Source organism: Stenella coeruleoalba (genome assembly GCF_951394435.1).
Source record: "Stenella coeruleoalba genome assembly, chromosome: 13".
Lineage (NCBI taxonomy): Eukaryota > Metazoa > Chordata > Mammalia > Artiodactyla > Delphinidae > Stenella > Stenella coeruleoalba.
Genome location: NC_137159.1, coordinates 60044089 through 60067119, shown reverse-complemented (window position 1 = coordinate 60067119; position 23031 = coordinate 60044089). Strand labels below are relative to the sequence as shown.

General features: G+C 36.7%; 1 protein-coding gene across 6 annotated transcripts in view; it reads left to right on the top strand.

Moving 5' to 3' along the window:
- Positions 1-23031, top strand: part of RMDN2 (regulator of microtubule dynamics 2) — an 80189-nt gene that overhangs the window by 2800 nt on the left and 54358 nt on the right. For all 6 annotated transcript variants that reach the window (XM_079940664.1, XM_079940660.1, XM_079940665.1 and 3 more), the window contains exon 2: positions 4726-5193. In XM_079940664.1, coding sequence (XP_079796790.1) covers positions 4742-5193 — 452 coding nt within the window. In that variant the 5' untranslated portion in view covers positions 4726-4741. The remainder of the gene's footprint in view (positions 1-4725; positions 5194-23031) is intronic.

Here is a 23031-nt window from a genome sequence, read left to right as displayed (position 1 = left end):
CACGTGTCTACTACTAATGTGATAATTAAATGTATTAAAGTTATGTAAATGATGTAATATAACCTTTGAAATTACACTGCAGGCAAGCAGGTGTTCTGATTTTTAATGAGTGGCATTTTGCAAATTATTGGCTTAGAAGCACATTCATTTTATACTGATCTAAAACTCAAACATAGCTTGAGCTATTATTCTCTAATTGTGATTATTTAAAACAAATACCTGCTCCATTGATTTTAGTTTTTTTCCCAGTTGATTTTCTCAGTTCTGAAGTCATATTTCAATATGGTAGTTCTATTTTTAGCTATTTAAGGAACCTCCATACTGTACTCCATAGTGGCTGTATCAATTTACATTCCCACCAACAGTGTAGGAGGGTTCCCTTTTCTCCATACCCTCTCCAGCATTTATTGTTTGTAGATTTTTTGATGATGACCATTCTGACCGGTGTGAGGTGATACCTCATTGTGGTTTCGATTTGCATTTCTCTAATGATTAATGATGTTGAGCAGCTTTTCATGTGCCTGTTGGCCATCTGTATGTCTTCTTTGGAGAAATGTCTGCTTAGGTCTTTTGCCCATTTTTGGATTGGGTTGTTTGTTTTTTTAATATTGAGCTGTATGAGCTGTTTGTATATTTTGGAGCTTAATCCTTTGTCAGTGGCTTCGTTTGCAAATATTTTCTCCCATTCTGGAGGTTGTCTTTTCGTCTTTTTTATGGTTTCCTTTGCTGTGACAACTGTGGCTCTTTATTATAACACTGCTTTATAAACTTAGGACCCTTACAACAGTATGTTCTCTATCCCTTCCCAGCCTTTGAGCTATTGTTGTCCTACTTTCTTACTTCTACATATGATAAAAATCTCATGATATGTTATTGTCATTTTTGCTGTAATAAGCAAATATTTTATGAATAAATCTTAAAATGAGAAAAATGACTTATATTTTGCCACATGTTTGCCACTACTGGTGCTCTTCATCCTTTGTATAGATCCAAGTTTCTATGTGTTATTATTTTCCTTCTACCTGAAGAACCTCTGTTAGCATTTCTTGTAGTGAAGGGCTGCTGGTAATGGATTCTCTCAACTTCTCTTTGTTTAAAAAATTCATTATTTTACCCTCATTTTTGAAAAGTATTTTACTGGGTGTAGAAATGCAAGTTGACAGTTTCTTTCGGCACTTTAAAGAGGTCACTCTGTTGTTTTCTTGCTTGAATAGTTTCTGAGGTGATGCCTTGGAGACAGTGTCTGCTGTAATCTTATCTTTTTTTCTCTGTACATAATATGTCTTTTTTTCCCATCACTGGCTGCTTTTCACATTTCTTTATCACTGGTTTTCGGCATTTTAATAATGTTTTGCCATGGTTTGGTTTTCTTAATTTATTCTTCTTGGATTATGTTGACCTTCTTGGATCTCTGGGTTTATAGATTTTGTCCACCTTGGAATTTTTTTGGCCATTTTTCCTTCAAATTTTTTTGTTACTCCTTTTTCTTCCCTTTAATTATATATGTTTTAGACTGCTTGATATTACCCTATAGGCTCTACTTGGTTTTCTGTTTGTTTGTTTTTTAGTCTTTTTTTTTAAATCTGTGTGCTTCGTTTTGGATGCTGTCTTAGTCCATTTGGACTGCTATAACAAATTCTGTAGACTGGGTGGCTTATATAAAACAGAAATTTATTTCTCATCATTCTGGAGGCTAAGAAATCCAAGATCAAGGCACTGGCAGATTCACTGTTTTGTGGGGGCCTGCTTCCTGGTTCACAGCTGGTACCTTCTTGCTGTAACTTTATGTCGTGGAAGAAACAAGGGATCTCTCTGGGGTCTCTTTATAAGGGCCCTAATCCTATTTATGAGGGCTCTGCCTCCTAAAGGGACTCCATCCAATACTATCACCTTGGGGATTAGGATTTCAACATATGAATTTGGGGGGACACAAATATTTAGTCTACAGCAGATGGTTTCTATTGTTATGTCTTTGGGTTTGCTGATATATTTTTTTTCCTGTAGTGTTTCTCTGCTGTTAATCTCATTTAGTAAAATTTTATTTCAGTTATTTTATTTTTTATCTTTAGAGGTTCTATATGGTTCTGCTTAATGCCTTCTATAACTTTCCTCATCATGTTTATGTTTTCCTTTAGCATATTTTAATATTTATATTAAATAATGAACGTAATATCTGTAATAGTTGTTTTAAAACCCTTATCTGCTAATTATATCACCTCTGTCATTTTCCTGCATTTTTACATGTCTAGTAATTTTTGATTAGATGGTCAACATTGTGATTTTATGTTGTTGAGTTCTGGATTTTTTCTATTCCTGTAAAGAGTGTTGGACTTTCTACTGAAGGCAGTTAAATTACTTGTGAATCAGTTTGATCCTTTGAAGGCTCTTTTTTTTTGCGGTACGCAGGCCTCTCACTGTTGTGGCCTCTCCTGTTGCGGAGCACAGGCTCCAGACACACAGGCTCTGCGGCCATGGCTCACGGGCCCAGCCGCTCCGCGGCATGTGGGATCTTCCCGGACTGGGGCACGAACCTGTGTCCCCTGCATCGGCAGGCGGACTCTCAACCACTGCGCCACCAGGGAAGCCCTGAAGGCTCATTTTTAATCTATTTTAGAGCAGGTCTAAATAGCCTTAACTCTAGTGTTAATTTAGCTGCATTAGCAAGCCATTACCCTTCTGAAGCCTCTACTGAAAGTCTCAAGTAACTCATACACACTGTACACTCTGGATGGTAAACACTTGAACACTTACCAGTCCTGTGTAATCTTTAGGAATAGTTCAGCGTACAGCTTCCTGGTAATTGTTCTTTCCCTTGAAATTGTTTTTTGCCTGGCTCAGTGGGGTTTCACTCTATGCATGTGCAGATTGGTATTCAATTAAAGGTGCAAGGAGAGGGACTTCCCTGGTGGTCCAGTGGCTAAGACTCCGCATTCCCAATGCAGGGGGCCCAGGTTCAATCCCTGGTCAGGGAACTAGATCCCACATGCATGCCACAACTAAGAGTTTGCATGTCACAACTAAAGATTCCATAGGCTGCAACTAAAAGGACACCACATGCCGCAACTAATGATCCTACATGCCACAACTAAAGATCCTGCATGCCACAACCAAGATCCCACGTGCTGCAACTAAGACCTGGCACAGCTGAAATAAATAAATAAAAATTTTTAAAAATTAAAAAAAAAAAGACTCAAGAATAGCCCTATGCGTATTTCTGGAACTCTTTCTTTGCATAACTCCCTCATCTTCAGTACTAAGTGGGCACAAATTCTGGGTGCTTCAGTTTCTCTGAACTCTGATCTCTTTTCAACTCAGTGAGATTACCAGGCTCTGTTTGGTTTTCCCTTCCCTGTGCCATAGTCCAGAAATTGCCTCCAACTGGAAACCTGGGGAGATCATAGTACTTTCCTCTTTGTTTCCCTTTTATCAGGGATTAAGGGTGGCAATGCTATAATAATTTGCTCCTCGAGAAAGTGTCAGGAAAAACAAACCGAAATATTTGCAAATTTAATTTCGTAACAGACAGTTTACCATTATTTGTATCATTTCTCCCAAGTTGCAAACAAAATTTAATACAGGTGTTTACCTATTTATAAAATAGGGGAAATTGATGGGAAAACAATTTTGGAAACTTCAAAGTCTGTATAAAAGCCTTATTATATTTTACTCTCATTACGGAAGTTTATCCTTGTATTTATATACTCATTGCCATTTTAAAGTCTCAGAAGGAAAGGGGGATTTATATTATTGTTTTCCTTTAGTGGCCTTCTTTAAGAACAGTGATAAGCAATAAAACTAGTGAAGAGTGGATGAAGTAAAGAAAGATTATGGTGCATTTTGTCAAAGTAGCTAAGTTTATATGCAACAAGTTTATGTTTATATGGAAGTTTATAAGTTTATATGGAAGCTTAGGCCCGTGTAGCCCAAAGCTTGGGTCTTTGATGCAAAATTGTGAAAGTTCAGAAGGAGAAAGGAGTCAAAGAAATTACTTTTTTGTTACTTTAAAAATAAGTGAACATTTGAAAGAAAATAAAAACATTAAGACCCCAGACAGAAATAGAAATGTAAGAAGCAGAAGAATTCCAGGTCAGAAGAAAGGAGGTAAAGCCTGCACATACATTAGCATCTCTGCTTTCCATGTTGAATAAAAGAGATGAGGTGGTTACACACTTGCCACAACTCTTTGTATATTTTATATCTCAAAGCCCATTTTAAAATGTTTATCACTCTAAATTGGAGTACAAAATGTTAACTAGATGCCAAGGAAGAGCTTTTTCTTGGACTTTCCTTAAAGATTAGATAAAACCCAGATATTAGCACACTAGTTAATTTTATACAAATAAAAGATTCAGACACAGTTAAGCATAATTTGAATTCTTAAATAGTTTTTTCAGAAATTTATAATGATGCTTTTACCTCTATCATACCCTTTAAAAATATATAGTAAAGAGTAAATTTCAGATCAGAAGTAGAATACAAATTCTGAATTACAGTTGATACTTTACACTGGTTGTCAGTAATATCCATACAGGTAGTATTTCTATTCAGCCACATACATTATAGAGGCAATTACTCATAGTTTATTTTAGTTTGTGATTTATCAAGTGTTATTAAATTTTTTTGTGATGAGGTAGACTTGGTTTTTGTTGACTGAAAAAGCCCTAATATTTTTGTCTTGGGAAAGACAGAAACAATGTTCATTTACATTTATACTTTTAATTTTAGAAACAAAAACCAGGAAATGCCTCGTTCCACAAACAAAGAAATGATACTTGGCATCATGGTGGGAACTACTGGAATCAGCTTGCTGCTTCTGTGGTACCACAAGGTTCGTAAGCCAAGGACAGCAATGGATTTACCTAAATTTCTTTCTCTGGGTAATTCACTTGATTTGATGCCTTTGCAAGATGAAATGCCTAATGGCCAAGGAACAACAGCGGTCTTTCAAGGAAGGCAACTTCAGATATTGGAGAAGTTAAATGAATTACTGACAAATATGGAAGAACTCAAAGAGGAAATCAGAGTTCTTAAAGAAGCCATTCCAAAGCTGGAGGAATACATCCAAGGCGAACTTGGAGGGAAGATAACTGTTCACAAGATAAGTCCTCAGCACAGAGCTAGAAAAAGAAGGCTTGTCACAGTTCAAAGTTCAGCAACAAGTAATAGTTCAGAGGAAGCGGAAAGTGAAGGAGGGTAAGATTCTTTAAGATGTTTCCCATGTTGAATTGATTATTTATTGCATTATTGCTATTACTTAGGTACTTTCATTATACATTCCCAGTCATATATTCTGTTACTGAGAAGGCATAAAAAGGAGTGATTCTTTTGTCTTATGTTATAATTAAAACCTTATTCCATAGAGGTCAGTATTTTAGTTTAGACCTCAATGACAAAAAGAATGTAACTTACTCTAGTGCTAGGTGGCATCACATGAGTATTGAGGAAGACAGTGATTGTTTGCCAAAATGTGTAACCTGTTTTTGTATGTGGCCACTGTGTGACCCCTTGCATAAGGACTGTCCAAAAAGTACTGTCTAATAAAACTTTCTGTGATGATGGAAATGGTCTAAATCTGTGCTGCCCAATATGGTAGCCAGTAGCCACATGTGGCTATTAAGCACTTGAAATGTAGCTAGTGAAACTGAGGAACTGAATTTTTAATCTCATTTCATTGTAACTAATTTAAAATTAGCCGCATGGGACTAATGGCTGCTGAATTGGGCAGTGCAGACCTAAAAAGATTTGAGAATGTACAAGTGACTCAGTTTCATCCTTGCATGGGTAATTCATTGAATTCTACAATCAAGAACATAAATAATGTTCTTTTAGGGGAAAAACAAATGATTTATGAAAAAAGGAATTGTGCCTGACTAGTGTTTCTAAGGAGTAAAATAGGCAAGTAAATAAAGGTGCACCAGTGAATGCAGCATAGCCTGAAATTCTTTAAGGCAGGGACCCTGTGTTTTCGTCATCGTATTCCTAACACCTATTATTGTGCCTCCCACTGAGTAGATGCCAGTAACTATTTCTTGAATTAATGAGTGATCTGCTAAATAACTATAGAATCAGAAGAAGGAGAGGGGATCTGGAAAGAGGAAACAAAGTGTAGGGATTTAAGGGTGATTTCATAGATAAAGAAGTGTAGATGGTTGATGAGGTCTTTGAGATCAATGCTAGGACTGGAATTACTTAGCATCTTTATATAGAACTGGAGAAATAACTTATGAAAAATCTTTCAGAGAGAGAAGAGCCACAAATGCTAGATCTAGATAACAAGAAGGTCTTAAAAATTTGTGTTCCTGAACAACAGGAAAAGTTGTAGACTGGTTTTGAAATAGGCAATGAAATGGTTTTTGTTTGTTTGTTTTAATTTTTATTTATTTATTTTTGGCTGCGTTTGGTCTTCGTTGCCTGACACAGGCTTTCTCTAGTTGTGGTGAGCGGGGGCTGCTCTTCGTTGCGGTGCGTGGGCTTCTTATTGCGGTGGCTTCTCTTGTTGTGGAGCACGGGCTCTAGGTGCATGGGCTTCAGTAGTTGTGGCATGCGGGCTCAATAGTTGTGGCTCACAGGCTCTAGAGCATAGGCTCAGTAGTCGTGGCGCATGGGCTTAGTTGCTCCATGGCATGTGGAATCTTCCTGGACCAGGGCTCGAACCCATGTCCCCTGCATTGGCAGGCAGATTCTTAACCACTGCACCACCAGGGAAGTCCAGGCAATGAAATGTTTAAAAGGAATCTAAAATAGTTCTAAATAATTTAGAACTGTAACTCAGAAAAGACACTTGTTAATTATTATGGGTATAGAGAAGAGCAGCTTAGGACTCTGATAATGATAAAAATCCAACCATAACATTGCGCATCATTGAGAGTTACTGAAGACAAACCGATGGTTATCTTACCTTATGTAGATCTGTGGTGTTTCCTCACCAGGAGTCCTATGTGCAGTTTTGGCAATCACACCTTAGAAGGGACATAGTGGAACTAAAGACTAGCCAGAGAAGATCTGCTAGACTGAGGGAAGAGATGGCAGCCCTGATGCAGGAGTTTAGGCCAAAAGGATCAATGGCCCTTAATCTTAAAAGACCCTGGTTAAGCTGAGCACAGGCTTGCTCAAGAAATTCTAGTATTCTAGAAAGACAGGCAACCTTTGATAAGATTAGGATAAGTTTAGGACAAATGAAAAGAAGACAATTATGGGACTTAATTAATTTCAAGTAATGGTGTAGACATAAATTTTTTTATGTGGGTTCAAGAGGGATTTGTGAAATCTATGAATAGTAGTCACATACCGCTAAAAACAACTAGACATATCAAAACTTTAAGGTTGATATCAAGTAAGACATCCCCTTCTCTTGCTTGATCGTGGGTGCCTTTGTTAGCAAGAGTACGAGAGTAGATGTACTAGAGCCCTAATAATGGACTAGACAATAATGGACAATGAATGGCATTGAAAGCAGAGGGAGAGTTGAATGGAAAAAGAAGATGTGGTACATATATACAATGGAATATTGCTCAGCCATTAAAAAGAATGATACCATTTGCAGTAACATGGATGGACCTGGAGATTATCATGCTAAGCAAAGTAAGTCAGAAAGAGAAAGACAAATATATATGATATCGGTTACATGTGGAATCTAAAAAATAATGATATGAATGAACTTATTTACAAAACAGAAACAGACTCACAGACTTAGAGAACAAATTTATGGTTACCGGGGGGAAGGGATGGATTGGGAGTTTGGGACTGACATGTACACACTGCTATATTTAAAATAGGTAACCAACAAGGGCCTACTGTATAGCACAGGGAACTTTGCTCAATACTCTGTAATAACCTAAATGGGAAAAGAATTTGAAAAAGAACAGATACATGTATATGTATAACTGAATCACTCTGCTGTACACCTGAAACTAACACAACATTGTTAATCAACTATAATCCAGAATAAGATAAAAATTTAAAAATAAATAGAGGGAGAGAAACTGTTTCCCCCTTAGCTCTACTTTAGAAAAATAAACAAAAGCAAAGAAATGAAAACAATTTGTTTCTTTTTCTGTTTTGAAAGGAATAAGATACAGAAAGATCTAACACATCTTTCTAAATAAACACCTAGAAACAAACTTATTAAATAAGTAAACATTTTTTTTTGAAAGTAAGGTTTTATAAAATATATTTGTTTCAGTTTTAGATTGCATGTCCTCTTATAACCTTCTTGGGACAGAAACAACTGGTCATGGTGAGATACAGTCATAATCCCATTACCACATTTAAGATGGGTTGTAGCCTTGATACATAGTGTCCTTGATAGCAAAATTAAAACAGCAAATGACAATTACATGTTCCATATGTAAATTTTATGCTTTGCAAGAGGCACCTAGAGATTTTGACTTCTTTTAGTAAAATAGATGTCAATCACAATTGGCTGATATTATTAGTTTTACACACGAAAAGAAAAACATCTAATTATATTCTTCGTTGTTGATTAAAACTTGAGTGGGTAGATCAGTAGAATGCATTTTCTGTAAACATTATTAGAATCTTCTGCATGCCTCTCTTTGTATCATCGTGGACTTACGGATTTATGCCTTATTTCGTCTCAGCTAATTTCATTTAATTAGTTGTGGAGGTGATGATGACTAAAGGCTCAAAATCTCATGACCCTGGCAGGCTCATCAGTGGGCCTGCCAGGGTTCTTTTCCCTTCTTAGAACTAGCGTGAACATCTTGGAAGGCATCTTTGCTTCTTGGTAATATTGTTTCAACTGATTTTGGTTTGGGCCCCTGCTCCAAGACTTGGAATCAGCTACCGTCCTGGCAGCATTGGTTCATTTCTGTGAGAAATAGTACTAGATACCAAAATCGGGAGTGTAGGGTAGTACTGTTTTTAGGCAGGATGATACCAGAGGCTGTTTTGGCCCCTTTAGGGACAGGATAAAGAAAAATCATTAAAAAAAAAAAAAAATATATATATATATATATATATATATATATATATATATATATTTTTTTTTTTTTTTTTTTTTTTGCGGTAAACGGGCCTCTCACTGTTGTGGCCTCTCCCGTTGCGTAGCACAGGCTCCGGACGCGCAGGCTCAGCGGCCATGGCTCATGGGCCCAGCCGCTCCGCGGCATGTGGGATCTTCCCGGACCAGGGCACGAACCCGTGTGCCCTGCATCGGCAGGCGGACTCTCAACCACTGCGCCACCAGGGAAGCCCTAAAATATTTTTTAAGTCATTAGTTCACATTGATGTTTTCAGTTTACATTTAAGTCTTTCCCTATTTCTGAAAACTTTTTAGTTCATTTTCTTTTTTAAGCTGCCCAATTTTCTTTCTTCTGTCAACCTTTTAGCTATATTGCTCTATCAAACCATGGGTTTAAAAGTGTTATTTATATCACAATGGTATATAAAGCTTCAGAAACCTCCCTTTCAGAAGTTAAATCTTATTCCAGTTTTGGTTAAAATATTACCCCATAATAAAATTCATTGTTCTTCCATTTCATGTGGGCTTTAAGAGAATACATGAGTTTGAAAATTAGATAATTCTCTTAGGTGAGCAAGGTTGTATAGCACCTTATGGGCCTTCTTGATTTTTTTCTTGACTTGGTATTTTCATTTTAGTATTAAGTTCACATGATAACCTTCAGATAGTATCAACAGACACATTGCTGATTATTTGAAAAGAAAATAAAAAGAAACCCCAGAAATCTACCCACAAAGAGCCATAATACCTAGTACCTTAGATGATATTACTTTATAAATAATAGAAGATGGTCATGAAAGCAAGACCACAGACAGATACAGGTTTTTGAGGTTTTATTTAAAACTTCTTAGACTTTAATTTTCATGAGCCAAAATATAGACTTTGCTTTTTGTTCATTTACATTTTTATTTTTACCACTATCTACTTCCTCCAAGTCAGGTTTAGCGTTGAACTTCAATTTTTCAAGGCCTTGAGAGAAAGACAAATTCAGATATTCAGGATATGGTGATTCTGTATCCCTTCATGTTGTAAAAGTAAAAATTTGCAAAAAAATTTTTTTTGTTTCAGATTTTTTTTTTTAATGAAATGCTACACATACAATTGAGATCCTCTTGTACTCATTTCAGAGGTAGCCATTATCTTGAAGTTGGTGTGCAATCTTCCTTTGAAAGTTTTAATGCACTCCTACATACGCTTGTTTACACAAACAATGAATAAATGGTCTTTGGTTTTAAAATTTTACATAAATGGCATTGTAGGGTACATAACACTTTGTAATTTGCTTATGCATCAACTTTTTAAGGAAATTTTTCCATATTGATATACGTAAACTTATTTCACTCTTTTCAGTTGCTATGTTGCATTCCATTGTATGAATAATATGCCTTAATTTAGTTCCCTCTTGGGGGGGTGGGTGGTGGTGATGGGATGAATTGGGAGATTAGGATTGACGTATATACACTAATATGTATAAAATAGATAACTAATAAGAACCTGCTGTATAAAAAAATAAAATAAAATTCAAAAAAAATTTAGTTCCCTATTGATGGATGTTTAGGTCACCATTTTTTTGCTTTTATAAACAATGCTTTATTGAACACCTTTCTTCATAATTCCTTATGTACATGTGGAATAATTTGAAAGTATATACTTAGAAGTGGAATTGCTGAGTTATAGACCTAAATACACTGTTATTTTCTATTACTTAATTATCCTTCAGAGTATACCAATTTACAATCCTATAAACAGTGTATGAGAATTCTTATTTTTCCATACAAATTCTTATATTATCAGACTTTTTAGTTTTAGCCAAACTGATGGCGATGATGTGGTAAGTAATCATTATTTCAGTTTACATTTCCCTGAGCATTAGTAAGATTGGGCAGCTTTTCATAGTTTATTTGCCATTTAGCTCTTTTCTTCTATGAATTTCTTTAAAAAAAATAATAGTAAAGGAAGGGAAGCACTAACAGTTGCAGTCCCTTTTTTTTTTTTTTTTTTTTTTTTTTTTGCGTTATGTGGGCCTCTCACTGTCGTGGCCTCTCTCGTTGCGGAGCACAGGCTCCGGACATGCTGGCTCAGCGGCCATGGCTTATGGGCCTAGCCGCTCTGCGGCATGTGGGATCTTCCTGGACCAGGGCACGAACCCGTGTCCCCTGCATCGGCAGGTGGACTCTCAACCACTGCGCCACCAGGGAAGCCCTGCAGTCCCTTTTATTCATTTGATGAGAGTGTCTTCTCTGTGGTAGGTACTGTATAGACTCTCGAAATACAGCAGGGCATAAGATAAAGGCTCACAAGTAAAACAGAGTTTTAACAAAATGTGACACAATGTTAAAGAGGGATACTCTCAGTCTATTTCAACCAGAGCCCCAAAGGCCAAGAACAAACAATAAGTGCGGGGTACTCTTGCATCCTAGAGCCAGATGCTAAACGCTCCTGTTTCAAGCTGGGGTGAGGGCTGGGGGGTGGGGGGGCCCTTGAGCATAGTTTTAGGCTACAGAGAGGAAGCCAATATAGAGAGTGAGTAAAAATACCAGAGAGGAATTAAGTCAGAAATGAAGACAAAGGGGAAATGAAGGAAATAACCCATGAAACAAGGTGTGGCCTGACCCTGTTAGCAGCAGTACAGCTTAGGTATTGAGCTAACATGTTGAGGAAAGAGAACAGTATCACTTGTAGACTCCAGGGAAATTTTATTAACCTCAAGATAGTATTTTGGTAAAAATGGGAACTGACAATATAAAATCTCTAAAACTCCCACTCCAAGTAAGATAGTTCTAGATTAGGAAAAAATGTTACATAGCTTAAGCCATATTCTACATTACATTATTACATAACATTACACTATTCCTGGTTAGTGCTTCTATTACTATAACATTTATATATATATATATAATAGCCAGTGGGTTATTAAGAAAGACAGGTAGAACAAGCTTGCAAAATCATTCATTTCTAAAATAAATATTTATTGATCACTGACTACGAGCTACACTCTTGTAGGTGGTGCAGTTGCAACAAACAAGTCCTTGCACCTGTCAAACTTACATTCTCTTGGCTTTTGCCTCCAATTTGGAGACATTTGTCTATAGAAGCCTCACCTAGTGATCTTGCTTCTTGCGCTTTGTTCACAACTTGAAGCGCACTATGTTCATTCCTCCTACTAGTGAGTCCACAGGTGAATCTGGGTGCCCCTGATTCTTGGGACCAACGATAAAACTTAGATCTTTAAGTGTCCTCTCCAATGCCCCGGACCAATAGATACAATGCATTAAATATTACAGTAATTCTATGTGTCATATAATGGAAAGAAAAAGATCCCAGTTCTGTGCACAGATATTACAGAAGAAAATGAAAGTCAACTCCATCAAAAATTTGTTCCAGATCCTGTTCTAAATGTTTTATATTCATTATCTCCTTTAATCCATACAATAACTCTCTAAGGAAGATGATACTGTTATCCTCATTCTAGAGATAAGTCTGGGAAAGATTAGATAATTCCTCGGTAAAGGGCAGAGTCTATACACCGTGCTACACTGCCTCTTTTCTTCCTCATCCCCAGTTAAGAAAGTGCAAGGTGTCAGAGTGCTCTAAAAACATTATCCTAGGAGATAAAGGGAGGGGGGATAAGGCCAATATGTGTGTGAAGTGCCGGCAGAACTCAGACTTTACCTCCCAAGGTGCCTGGCTACCGAAGTACCATAACAGTCACCTCAGTTCCATTTGAGTGCCCTTGAAGACCTAACCTAACCTAAGGAGGAGTGTGTGGGGTCAGACATACTGTATGTCACTGATTATAAGATGAACCTTCTTTCACATTTTAACATTTCCTAAGTCAAGATGTATCTTACCACCAATTAATAGATCATATCACTGTGTCGTAGTTTAATTGGCAACATTTTTTCCTTTCTTGCAGTTGATGGTGGTTTTGATTCTGTGAAATACAGGGTAGATACCTTTGTGGGTGTAAGGACCAGAAGCTGAAAGAGTTCCTGCCGTATCACCCTAGTTTTCTCAGGGAAGGACCATAGGTCATCTTCTAGAATGGAAGGGAAAGTACACTGAGGCATGTGACGAAGGAGATTGAGTTTTTTTTTTTTTTTTTTTTTTTTTTTGCGATACGCGGGCATCTCACTGCTGTGGCCTCTCCCGCCACGGAGCGCAGGCTCAGCGGCCACGGCCCACGGGACCAGCCGCTCCGCGGCATGTGCGATCTTCCCGGACCAGGGCACGAACCCGCATCCCCTGCATCGGCAGGCGGACCCCCAACCACTGCGCCACCAGGGAAGCCCGGAGATTGAGATTCTTGACTCCCCTCTTCCCCATACCACCATCCTCTCCCATCCTCTGTCAATTTCCAAGTCTTAGGGCTTTGGCCTTCTTAAGAGCCTGCACTGATGTGTTCACTGTGATGTCTGCAGTGCTTAGCACAGTGCCTGACACATCATAGATGATCGTTACATATTTATATTAATAAATGAATGAACACATGACCAAAGAAAGTACTGAAGAGACATTGTGGGGAGTGGAAGAGGACATTAACTAGGAACATGGGTAAGGATTACCCTGCAGACTGTTGCTCCAACTGAGGTTCAAGACTGTGTACCAGTTTGCACTGTAGTGTGCATCTTTTCACTAGTTCTTGGCCTTTCATATATAGAAGTGGAGGAGTCAGAGGGCTTAATCGATTCAAATTAGGAGATTTGCAGGGTGAGTGTGATAGAGAGGCAAAAGGCTAAGGATGTCTAGAGTATAGATAAGGAAATAAGTCTTCTAATGTTGCTGGAACACATCTGTGTTTATTTCTTGACCTAAAATGTGTATTTTGTTTTGCTTCTATTGTTTTAAAAACTACTTCCTGTTTGTTATTAGGTCAGTTCAAACCCTTGACTATGTACTGTTTCTTTACTAGACTGTATTTAGTAACTACTGTCTAGTGAGTTAATTTTATTAACCTTTCTTTCAAAAGAAACTAATAGTGGATAAGGAAATTATAGAAATAACCTATGAAATTATTTGGTGATCTTCAAGCCATATTTTTTTCTACCTTTCAAATCACATAGATAATCATGCTATCTGAGTAACTACAAACAGTGAACCTATGTGGTTAGAGTTTAATATTGTAATGAAAGAAAATAATTAACCTGGTGGTAATTTAGTGATGAACATTATTGTTATTTTGCATAATTAGGTATATTTGGTAAATATACAAATAACTATCATTCATATCATGTAATAGATTGAATAATCTACATTCACTACACTCAGATCAGCTAAACATGTAACTGTACTTTATAACTGAATTCAGAGCAGCTCACTATCGCTGATGTGGGAAAATCTGGCTGATGTGGGAAAATCTGAATGTGCCAATTCAAGTTAACTCTGTCAATTCTAGTTTAGAGCTAGTTATTTTGTGTTAAAGATTAAGTCACATTCAGGGTTTCCCCTTCTTCCTCCCTCTTACTTCTCCTCAAGTGTAAGCTAGGTCCCTAAAGGGTCTTAGTGTCTAGGCACCAAGAAAGGAGGGACATTCAGTCCTGATAGCATTCACTGTCCTTGTCCTTATTGGACTCCAGCTCAGGTAGGAAGCTGCTGGGAGGTTCCTTTTAACTGTCACTTTAGGGTTTGTTTATTACCAAGATGATCTAGATCAGAGCTGCTCAAAGTGTGGTCTGTGGGCCAGCAGCATCCATATCCCACCTAGTCTGGGAGCTTGATGGAAATTTGCATTCTCAAGACCAGCCCCGGACCTAGTGAATCCGAATCTCTGGGATTCCGCATTGTGCCCAGGAATCTGTATTTTTAAATGCTCTCCTGGTGACTCTGATGTACCCTGAAGTTTGAGAAGCTTTGTTCTAGAAGATTTTCTAACTTTCAGCTGAGATATCATGACAGGATTATAATTTTAATACTAGCAATTATAGTTATAGATAAATAAGAGGTCCCTGAGGCATAGTGAGGAATACAATGATGCGGTATTAGTCTTGATGGGAATAGAGCAGCTGAGGTTAAAAAAGGAAGAGGTTTAGGTAACCATAGGACATGGTGAATGCAGAAGGTACCTGGGAACATGGAATTGATAGAAAAAAGAGAATTGGGAAGGGATTGAAGGAGAAGCGTGTTTTAAATGCTTACTGTTATGACAGTTTACTAACTTCTTTTGGGCTGTATCTAATTAAGGTTCTCTTAAAAATAAGCAATGAGGGGGTGATTTTAGGATTAGAGATTTAGATAAGTACTCTATCCAGAAAAATATTACAAAACCTTTAAATATTACTCATGCTAGTATGCAATTTCTTTTCCTTTCCAACGTCTGTGCAGATCTGGACCTTCTTCCCCACCCCTCAGACATGCACACCTAAACACTTTTTTTTAATTGATAATTGTAGATTTATTCAGTGGGGTGAGGAGGGGAGTGATCTGACCTCGTTCATTACCTCCTTTGGGCAGAAGTGTTTGTCAGCATTGAGATATTGTCATAACTTCATCATTTCCTTTGGGATAGCTCAGTGGGCAAGTGCTTCTTTTAGAGGCCTTTAGTGGGAATGTTAAACAACAAACTGGTCTACTTTTGGAAAGAGAAGTTTTTAATAGAAACTTTATAAGCATTATATAATCCATTGTTTCAGTTGCAAAAGATGTCCTTTTGGAAAAGGTACTCACAGATCTTAATGTGACTTAGGAACAATAGACAATAATCTCACAAGAAAGGGAAGCAAATAATAGATTGCTATAATGAGAGACAGTCCTCCTTGGGCTTCCTATTCACTTACACATCTTGCTAGGTATGCCAAGAATCAAGAATGTAAGGCCCTGACCACCCTTTTTTTCCCCTAATTTTAAAAAAAACCGAGACTTTACTTTTTTAGAGCAGTTTTAAGTTCACAGCAAAATTTAGGGGTTGATACAGAGATTTCCCATACAATCCCTACCCTCACACATGTATAGCCTCCCCCATTATCAACAGCTCCAGCCAGAGTGGTACATGTGTTACAGCTGATGAACATACATTGATACATACATCATAATCACCCAAAGTCCATTATTTACATTATGGTTCACTCTCGGTGTTGTACATTCTGTGGGTTTGGACAAATGTATAATGACATGTATCCACTATTACAGTATAATACAGAGTATTTTCACTGCCCTAAAAATCCTCTGTGCTCTGCCTATTCATCCCTCTCTCCCCCCAAACCCCTGGCAACCTCTGATCTTTATACTGTCTCCACTGTTTTGCCTTTTCTAGAATGTCATACAGTTGGAATCATATAGTATGTAGCCTGTATTGGCTTCTTTTACTTAGTAATGTGCATTTAAGTTTCCTCTGTATCTCTTCATGGCTTAATAGCGCATTTCATTTTAGTGCTGAATAATATTCCATTGTCTGGATATACCACAATTTATTTATCCATTCACCTACTAAAGGACATCTTGGTTGCTTCCAAGTTATGGCAATGATGAAGACAGCTGCTGTAACCATCCATGTACAGGTTTTTGAGTGGACATGAGTTTTCATCTCATTTAGGGAAATACCAGAGCACTTGATTGCTGGATTGTATGGTTAAGAGTATGTTTAGTTATGTAAAAAGCCTCCAAACTGTCTTCCAAAGTGGCTGAACCATTTTGCATTCCCACAAGCAATGAACGAGAGTTCCTGTTGCTCCACATCCTCCCCAGTGTTTGGTGTTGTCGGTATTCTGGATTTTGACCATTCTAATAGGTGTGTAGTGGTATCTCGTTGTTTTAGTTTACATTTCTCTAATGACATATGATGTGAAGGATCTTTTCATATGCTTATTTTCCATCTGCGTATCTTCTTTGGTAAGGTATCTGTTAAGGTCTTTGGCTCATTTTTAAATGAGATTGTTCATTTTCTTATGGTTGAGTTTTAAGAGTTCTTTGTATATTTTGGATAACCGTCCTTTTTCAGATGTGTATTTTGCAAATACTTTCAGTCTGTAGCTTCTCATTTTCTTGACATTATCTTTCACAGAGCAGAAGCTTATCAATTATTTCTTTCATGGATCATGCCTTTGGTATTGTATTTAAAAAGTCATTGCCATACCCAAATTTATCTAGATTTTCTCCTATGTTATCTTCTAGGAGCTTCATAGTTTTACATTTTATATTTAGGTCTGTGACCCAATTTGAGTTAATTTTTGTGAAGGGGGTAAGGTCTGTGTAGCCACTCTTTATCCAGGCCATTTCTCTGGTTTGTGGTGAGAAGCCTTGAGGAATGAGGTAATGTTCCCCTTCTGGACCAACAGCAGATTTGGTTACTGCTTGCTATAAAAGCGGGGGATTCCCTAAGCTCAGTGTTGCTTTCTTTGAAATGCAGCTCACTGGGAATGTAAGAGTGTCTGGGCCCTATGCATTGCCCTTGTGGGTCCTGAGGTCAAGGAGAACCAACATAAAAAAGCTGGTGATCACATTGCTTAATTTGCTGTGAGTAATAAAGTCCTCAGTCTCTTACACAAAAATCGTGTGTCTTCTGCCAGCAACCATGAAACAGGAACAGATTAATTCATTAGCTTGTATGTTGGGTAAAATCAAATTACAAACTGACAATTGTATGGTGAGAATTAGAGAGCTTTTAGCCTCTGAAGGGGGATTTGTTCAAGGGTTTCCCAAAGAAGGTTGTTAGAAAGGGAACAAAAACAGGGAGTTGTAGTAGGGTGTATAGGATATTGAGAAGTTAAAATGTATATATTTGAGGGTATGTTTTATGTCATAGGTGGCTATACACATATACCTCTTATATAGACAGTTCTCCAAGTTGTTTTGGAAAAGGAGAAGGCAATATTCCTTTTCTAATAGCTCTGTTAATCTTGTCTTAAAATGGGTTTAAGTTGTTTCAAGGGGTTATAAACAGTGGCACAGCAGATCTCCATAATCTGTGCAAGTGACCCATGTAATCAGATGGCACGCTTTACTGCCAAGGTAAATTTAGCTTGTTTCATTTGGGGGGCAGTGACATTTGCTATTTAGGCTTTCTTTCTTTCTTTTTTTTTTTTTTTCTTTTTAATATATCTTCAGACCAAAGTCTGTAACCGTAACTTTTCCATATCACGGGAGGATGTAAAACCCTGGGGTAAAAAGTGTTCAGGTGAAAGAAGAATGAGTTAGTAGGCTAGGGGTGTGGAGGGCAGCTAGTTAGAGAGTTCCAAGTAAAGGACTGTAGAGAGATCATATATGTTACTGCTTCCATCCTGCTGTTTCCTTGTCCCTTGATTTGTTGGCTGTCTCCTTGAACATAATGAAGTTAGAATACACATTCCACAGTCACATGAATTGCAGCTTTTCAGAGAGATGAGCCACAGAACAATTTTATTCTAAACTGATGTCCTTAGATTCTAGAATCTGCTCTCATCATATTCTGTGTTATTGCCATGTTAGTTCTACATGCAGCTTAAGCATTCAGCTTCTAACCTGTTCCACCTACACAGGGCATTTTACGGCTTAAAGATGATGGCTTAGGGCATTTTACGGCTTAAAGATGATGGCTTAGAAAGGAAGGGAGAGATTTACTTTGGATTAAATTCCGTATGGGACAATGCTTAAGGTAAGCCTTTAAAAATAAAAAAACACTTCTCCATATGTTTCATGTGCTAAAGAACATTGAAATACTCATAAACCCAGCTTTAATGTTTCCTTTAGTTTCCCACAATAACTGAATATCTGGAATATCTGGATATTTATCTGGAATATTCTCTCCAGAGAGGTTCTGCTTTATCCATGGTTAATATTTTAAAACATGTTAGTCAGCAGGATATAAATTTATTGTACTTATTAACCCCTTTAAATATAGTAGTTTAATAGTCTCAAACAGATATTATAACTTAATTATTTTCAAAACAGGGAAGTTCTACCTTTCCCTTCAGGGAATCCTTTTGTTTTGGTGCCCTCTCAGATGTTTTCCCTTACTTTTCTTTGTGCCTACTTCCCTGAGTCTTTCAATTTATCTTCCCAAGGTTTACTATAGTGGGCAGGTACTGTGTAGGTAGTTAGAAATAATCTTTTAGACTTAGGCATTCTTTTGGATACATCTATGTGGCTACCAACTTCAGCTGTCTTAATTTCTTACGTTGTTTCCATATTGAGAAGGTGGCCATTATTCTTCAGGAGGCTTGGCAGGTTTCCACCTGTACTCCCTATTTTTTTTCCTCATTTGACACTTTTCTCACTCTAGCTGCTGCAAAGAGGACCAGAGCTTCCAACCAAAATGTCCTGCAGATCAAGTTTCTTCAGACCCCCTGCACCCTGGAGCCTCTTCTATTATTCAACCACCAGAATCTCTTGATTTTAAAACAGCTCATCCTCCTTTCATGCATAGAGGCAGTTCACCTAGAGGAAGGAAAATTGCCTCTTCTTCATCAAATACATCTTCTTACTCATCTTTCTTTGGAAGAAGACATTCTTTATTTGCTAAATTTCAGAAAAGCAGTGCTTCCCTTCATTCTGGACAAAGTAGAGCTAACTTTGATTCTGAAGAAAAGAGAAGCTTCGGTGATTTAAAATCGCCCTCAGAACATTTTCGCTTTAGATCCAGAAGTCTTTTCTCTGCCCCAAAACTAAATATAATTTCCTGTTATGAGAGTGCTAGTAATTTTTTTGATCCTCAATCAAGAAGTCAATGCATATTTAATCCAAATGAAATTGAAATCATTTCTAAAAACTTGAGTATTACTGATGCTGGAAAATATATAAGCTCTTATTCTCCTGAATATAACACTAAATATTTTATGAATTCTGAAACAAATGCTAATTCCTCAGCCTGTCGGAACACTGTCGCTAACATCTATCAAAGCACAGCGACCATGCTTACTCTTCCAACTATTACTTCCTATTCCTCTCAACAACATGGAGTTGCCAGTGATATTCAGGAAAGAGAGCAGTTAAGGAACAATTCCTTTCATCCTGTTTTTCAAAGTTGCAGTAGAAATAATTCTCCAGCTATGTTGCAACATCATGCCTCTCAAAGTGTAACTTTCCCTGTTCTCCATAATGTTGGATTTACTTCGTTTTATAAAAATGCTAGAAGCTTTACCCCACCTCAAAATGGCGTTACCTCAGATCCCTTTGAAGATGAAAACAATGCTATCTCGTCTAAAGATGAAGACAAATCTTCACCTAATGAAATTCCTAAAATAAGGTCACCTCAGACTTTACCCTCTCTTAGAAGGGCAGCTCAGATCAGAAGCTTTCCCACCAGGCATACTATATAGTCTGTAGAAATCACTGCTCAGTTTTCATAGAGGTCTCCTCCCTTCCTAAACTTCACTGCATATTCTGAAAAAGAGCTCTACATTGCAGTCTAAATTTAACTTTAATTTCCGTAGTTTTTGAAAGATAGTTTATTAACATAATTGGAGTATGGAAATCAAAGATTATTCATCTGTTTCAGGCTTTTAACAGATTTACTGCTTATAGATTAACTAGTCCCAAATTTCTGAGTGACTATTGTAATACTTTTGTGGTCTGAAAATAACATCAAACTTTAGATCTTCTAAATGTATTACAGTCTTTGAGAGTTTAACATCTTCTTTTATTCTACTCTAATCATTAAAATAGTATTCCTCTATAATCTATAGAGCTATATTCATCAGTTCACAAATTCCCATTTGTATCAGCCTTGCTAGCTATAGCTCATGCCAGACATCCCACTGATAGACAATGTTTTTACTAGTACAAGGATCAAATCATAAGTAAAAACATATTGTAGTGGAAATAGGCAGAATATGTTGAAACCAGATATTTTAATTAGTTTTAATACACGTTAGTTTATATATATGTCTGAGAATTCAGAAAACTCTGAAATCAGAGTTTGTCTTTTTACTTTTAAAAGTGAAAATTTTCAGATTTTTTCCCGAAATTTTTATAAAATTTTTATTTTAAAAAGTGTCTCCAAAATTTTATTTTTGATGTGAAAATTTAAATTTTTTCCATTATATTAAGCAAAGTTTATAAATATATTTATCACAATAACAAATAGAAAATGCATATAAGCAATTAGAAATACTTAGAATATAATTGGTTTTTGTAGAGGAAAGAAATTTGTATTATTTTCAATTATTTGTCATAATAAAATGCCCGCTAAATTTATATCATTGTACTAAGATATTTTTACTTTTGTGTTTTCCTCCTCCTTTTCGCATGTATAATTTTTTTTCTATTTTAATTTTTTAGTTGTGGTGAAATACGCATAACAAAATTTATCATCTTAACCATTTTTAAGTTCACTGGCATTAAGTATATTCATATTGTTGTACAACCAACATGATCATCTATCTTTAGAACTCTTTTCATGTTGTAAAGGTGAAATTCTACACCCATTAAGCAATAACTCCCCAATCTTCTCTTCCCCTAGCCTCTGACAACTGCTATTCTACTTTCTGTCTCTGTAAATTTGATTCCTCTAGGTACCCTATATAAGTGGAATTATATAGTATTTGTCTTTTTGTGACTGGCTTATTTATTTCACTTAGCATAGTGTTCTCAAGGTTCATCCATATTGTAGCATATGTTAGAATTTCCTTCTTTTTTAAGGACGAATAGTATTCTATTGTATGTATATACCACATTTTTCTTAGTCATTCATCTGTTGATGGACACTTTGGTTGCTTCTACCTTTTGGCTATTGTGAATAATGCTGCTATGAACGTGAGTGTATAAATATCTCTTCCAGACCCTGCTTTCAATTCTTTTGGTTATATACCCAGAATTATATGTTACTTCTATATTTAATTTTTTGAGGAACTGCCATGCTTTTTTCCATAGTAACTGCACCATTTTATATTCCTCTAAGAATGCATAAGCATTCCAATTTCTTCACATCCTTGCCAACACTTGTTTTTTGGTTTTTTGATAATAACCATCTTAATGAGTGTGAGGTGGTATCTCATTGTGGTTTTGATATGCATTTTCTCCCATTGTGTGGGTTGCCTTTCATTGTTGATTGTGTCCTTCGATGTACAGAAGTTTTTAATTTTGATGTTCAGTTTATTTTTTATTTTGTTGCCTGTGCTTTTGGTGTCATATCCAAGAAATCATTGCCAAATACAATGCCATGAAGCTTTTCCTCTATGTCTTCTCCTAAGAGTTTTATAGTTTTAGATTTTACACTTAGGTCTTTGATCCATTTTGAGTTAATTTTTATATATAGTATAAGGTAGGGATCCAACATCATTCTTTTACATGTGAATATCCAGTTTTCCCAGCACCATTTCTTTAAGAGACTGTTCTTTCCCATTGATTGCTCTTGGCACCCATGTCAAAAGTCATTTGACCGGGTATGTGAGGGTTTACTTCTGCACTCTCTGTTCTGTTTCTTTCATGTATATGTCTGACTTTATGCCATTACACACCATTTTGATTACTGTAACTTTGTAATAAGTTTTAAGATCAGGAAGTGTAAGACCTCTAACTTTGTTTTTTCAAGATGTTTGGTGGAATTCACCAGTGAAGCCAGGTGACCCTAGGCTTTTCCTTGCTGGGAGGTTTTTGATAACTGACTCAGTCTCTTTGCTGGGTATAGATCTGTTCAGATTTTCTATTTCTCCCTGATGCAGTATTGGTATGTTGTATGTTTCTAGGAATTTGTCCATTTCAACTAGATTATCCAGTTGTTGGCATACTATCCTTCACTGTAGTCTCTTATAATCCTTTTTATTTTTGTAAAATTGGTAGTGATATACCCTGTTTCATTTCTGATTTTAATTATTTGATTCTCCTCTCCTCTTTTCTTAGTCAAGCTAGCTTAAGGTTTGTCAATTTTGTTAATCTTTGAAGAACCAGCTCTTGGTTTCATTGATTTTATGTTTTTTTACCCTCTATTATGTTTATTTCTGATCTAATCTTTATTATTTCTTTCCTGCTAGCTTTGGGTTTAGTGTGCTCTTTTTCTAGTTCCTTAAGGTGTAAATTTAGGTTGTTGATCTGAGACCTTTCTTTTTAATGTAAGCATTTTACAGCTACAAGTTTCCCCCTTAGCACTGCTTTCACTACACCTTATACACTTTGATATGTTGTGTTTTCATTTTCTTTTG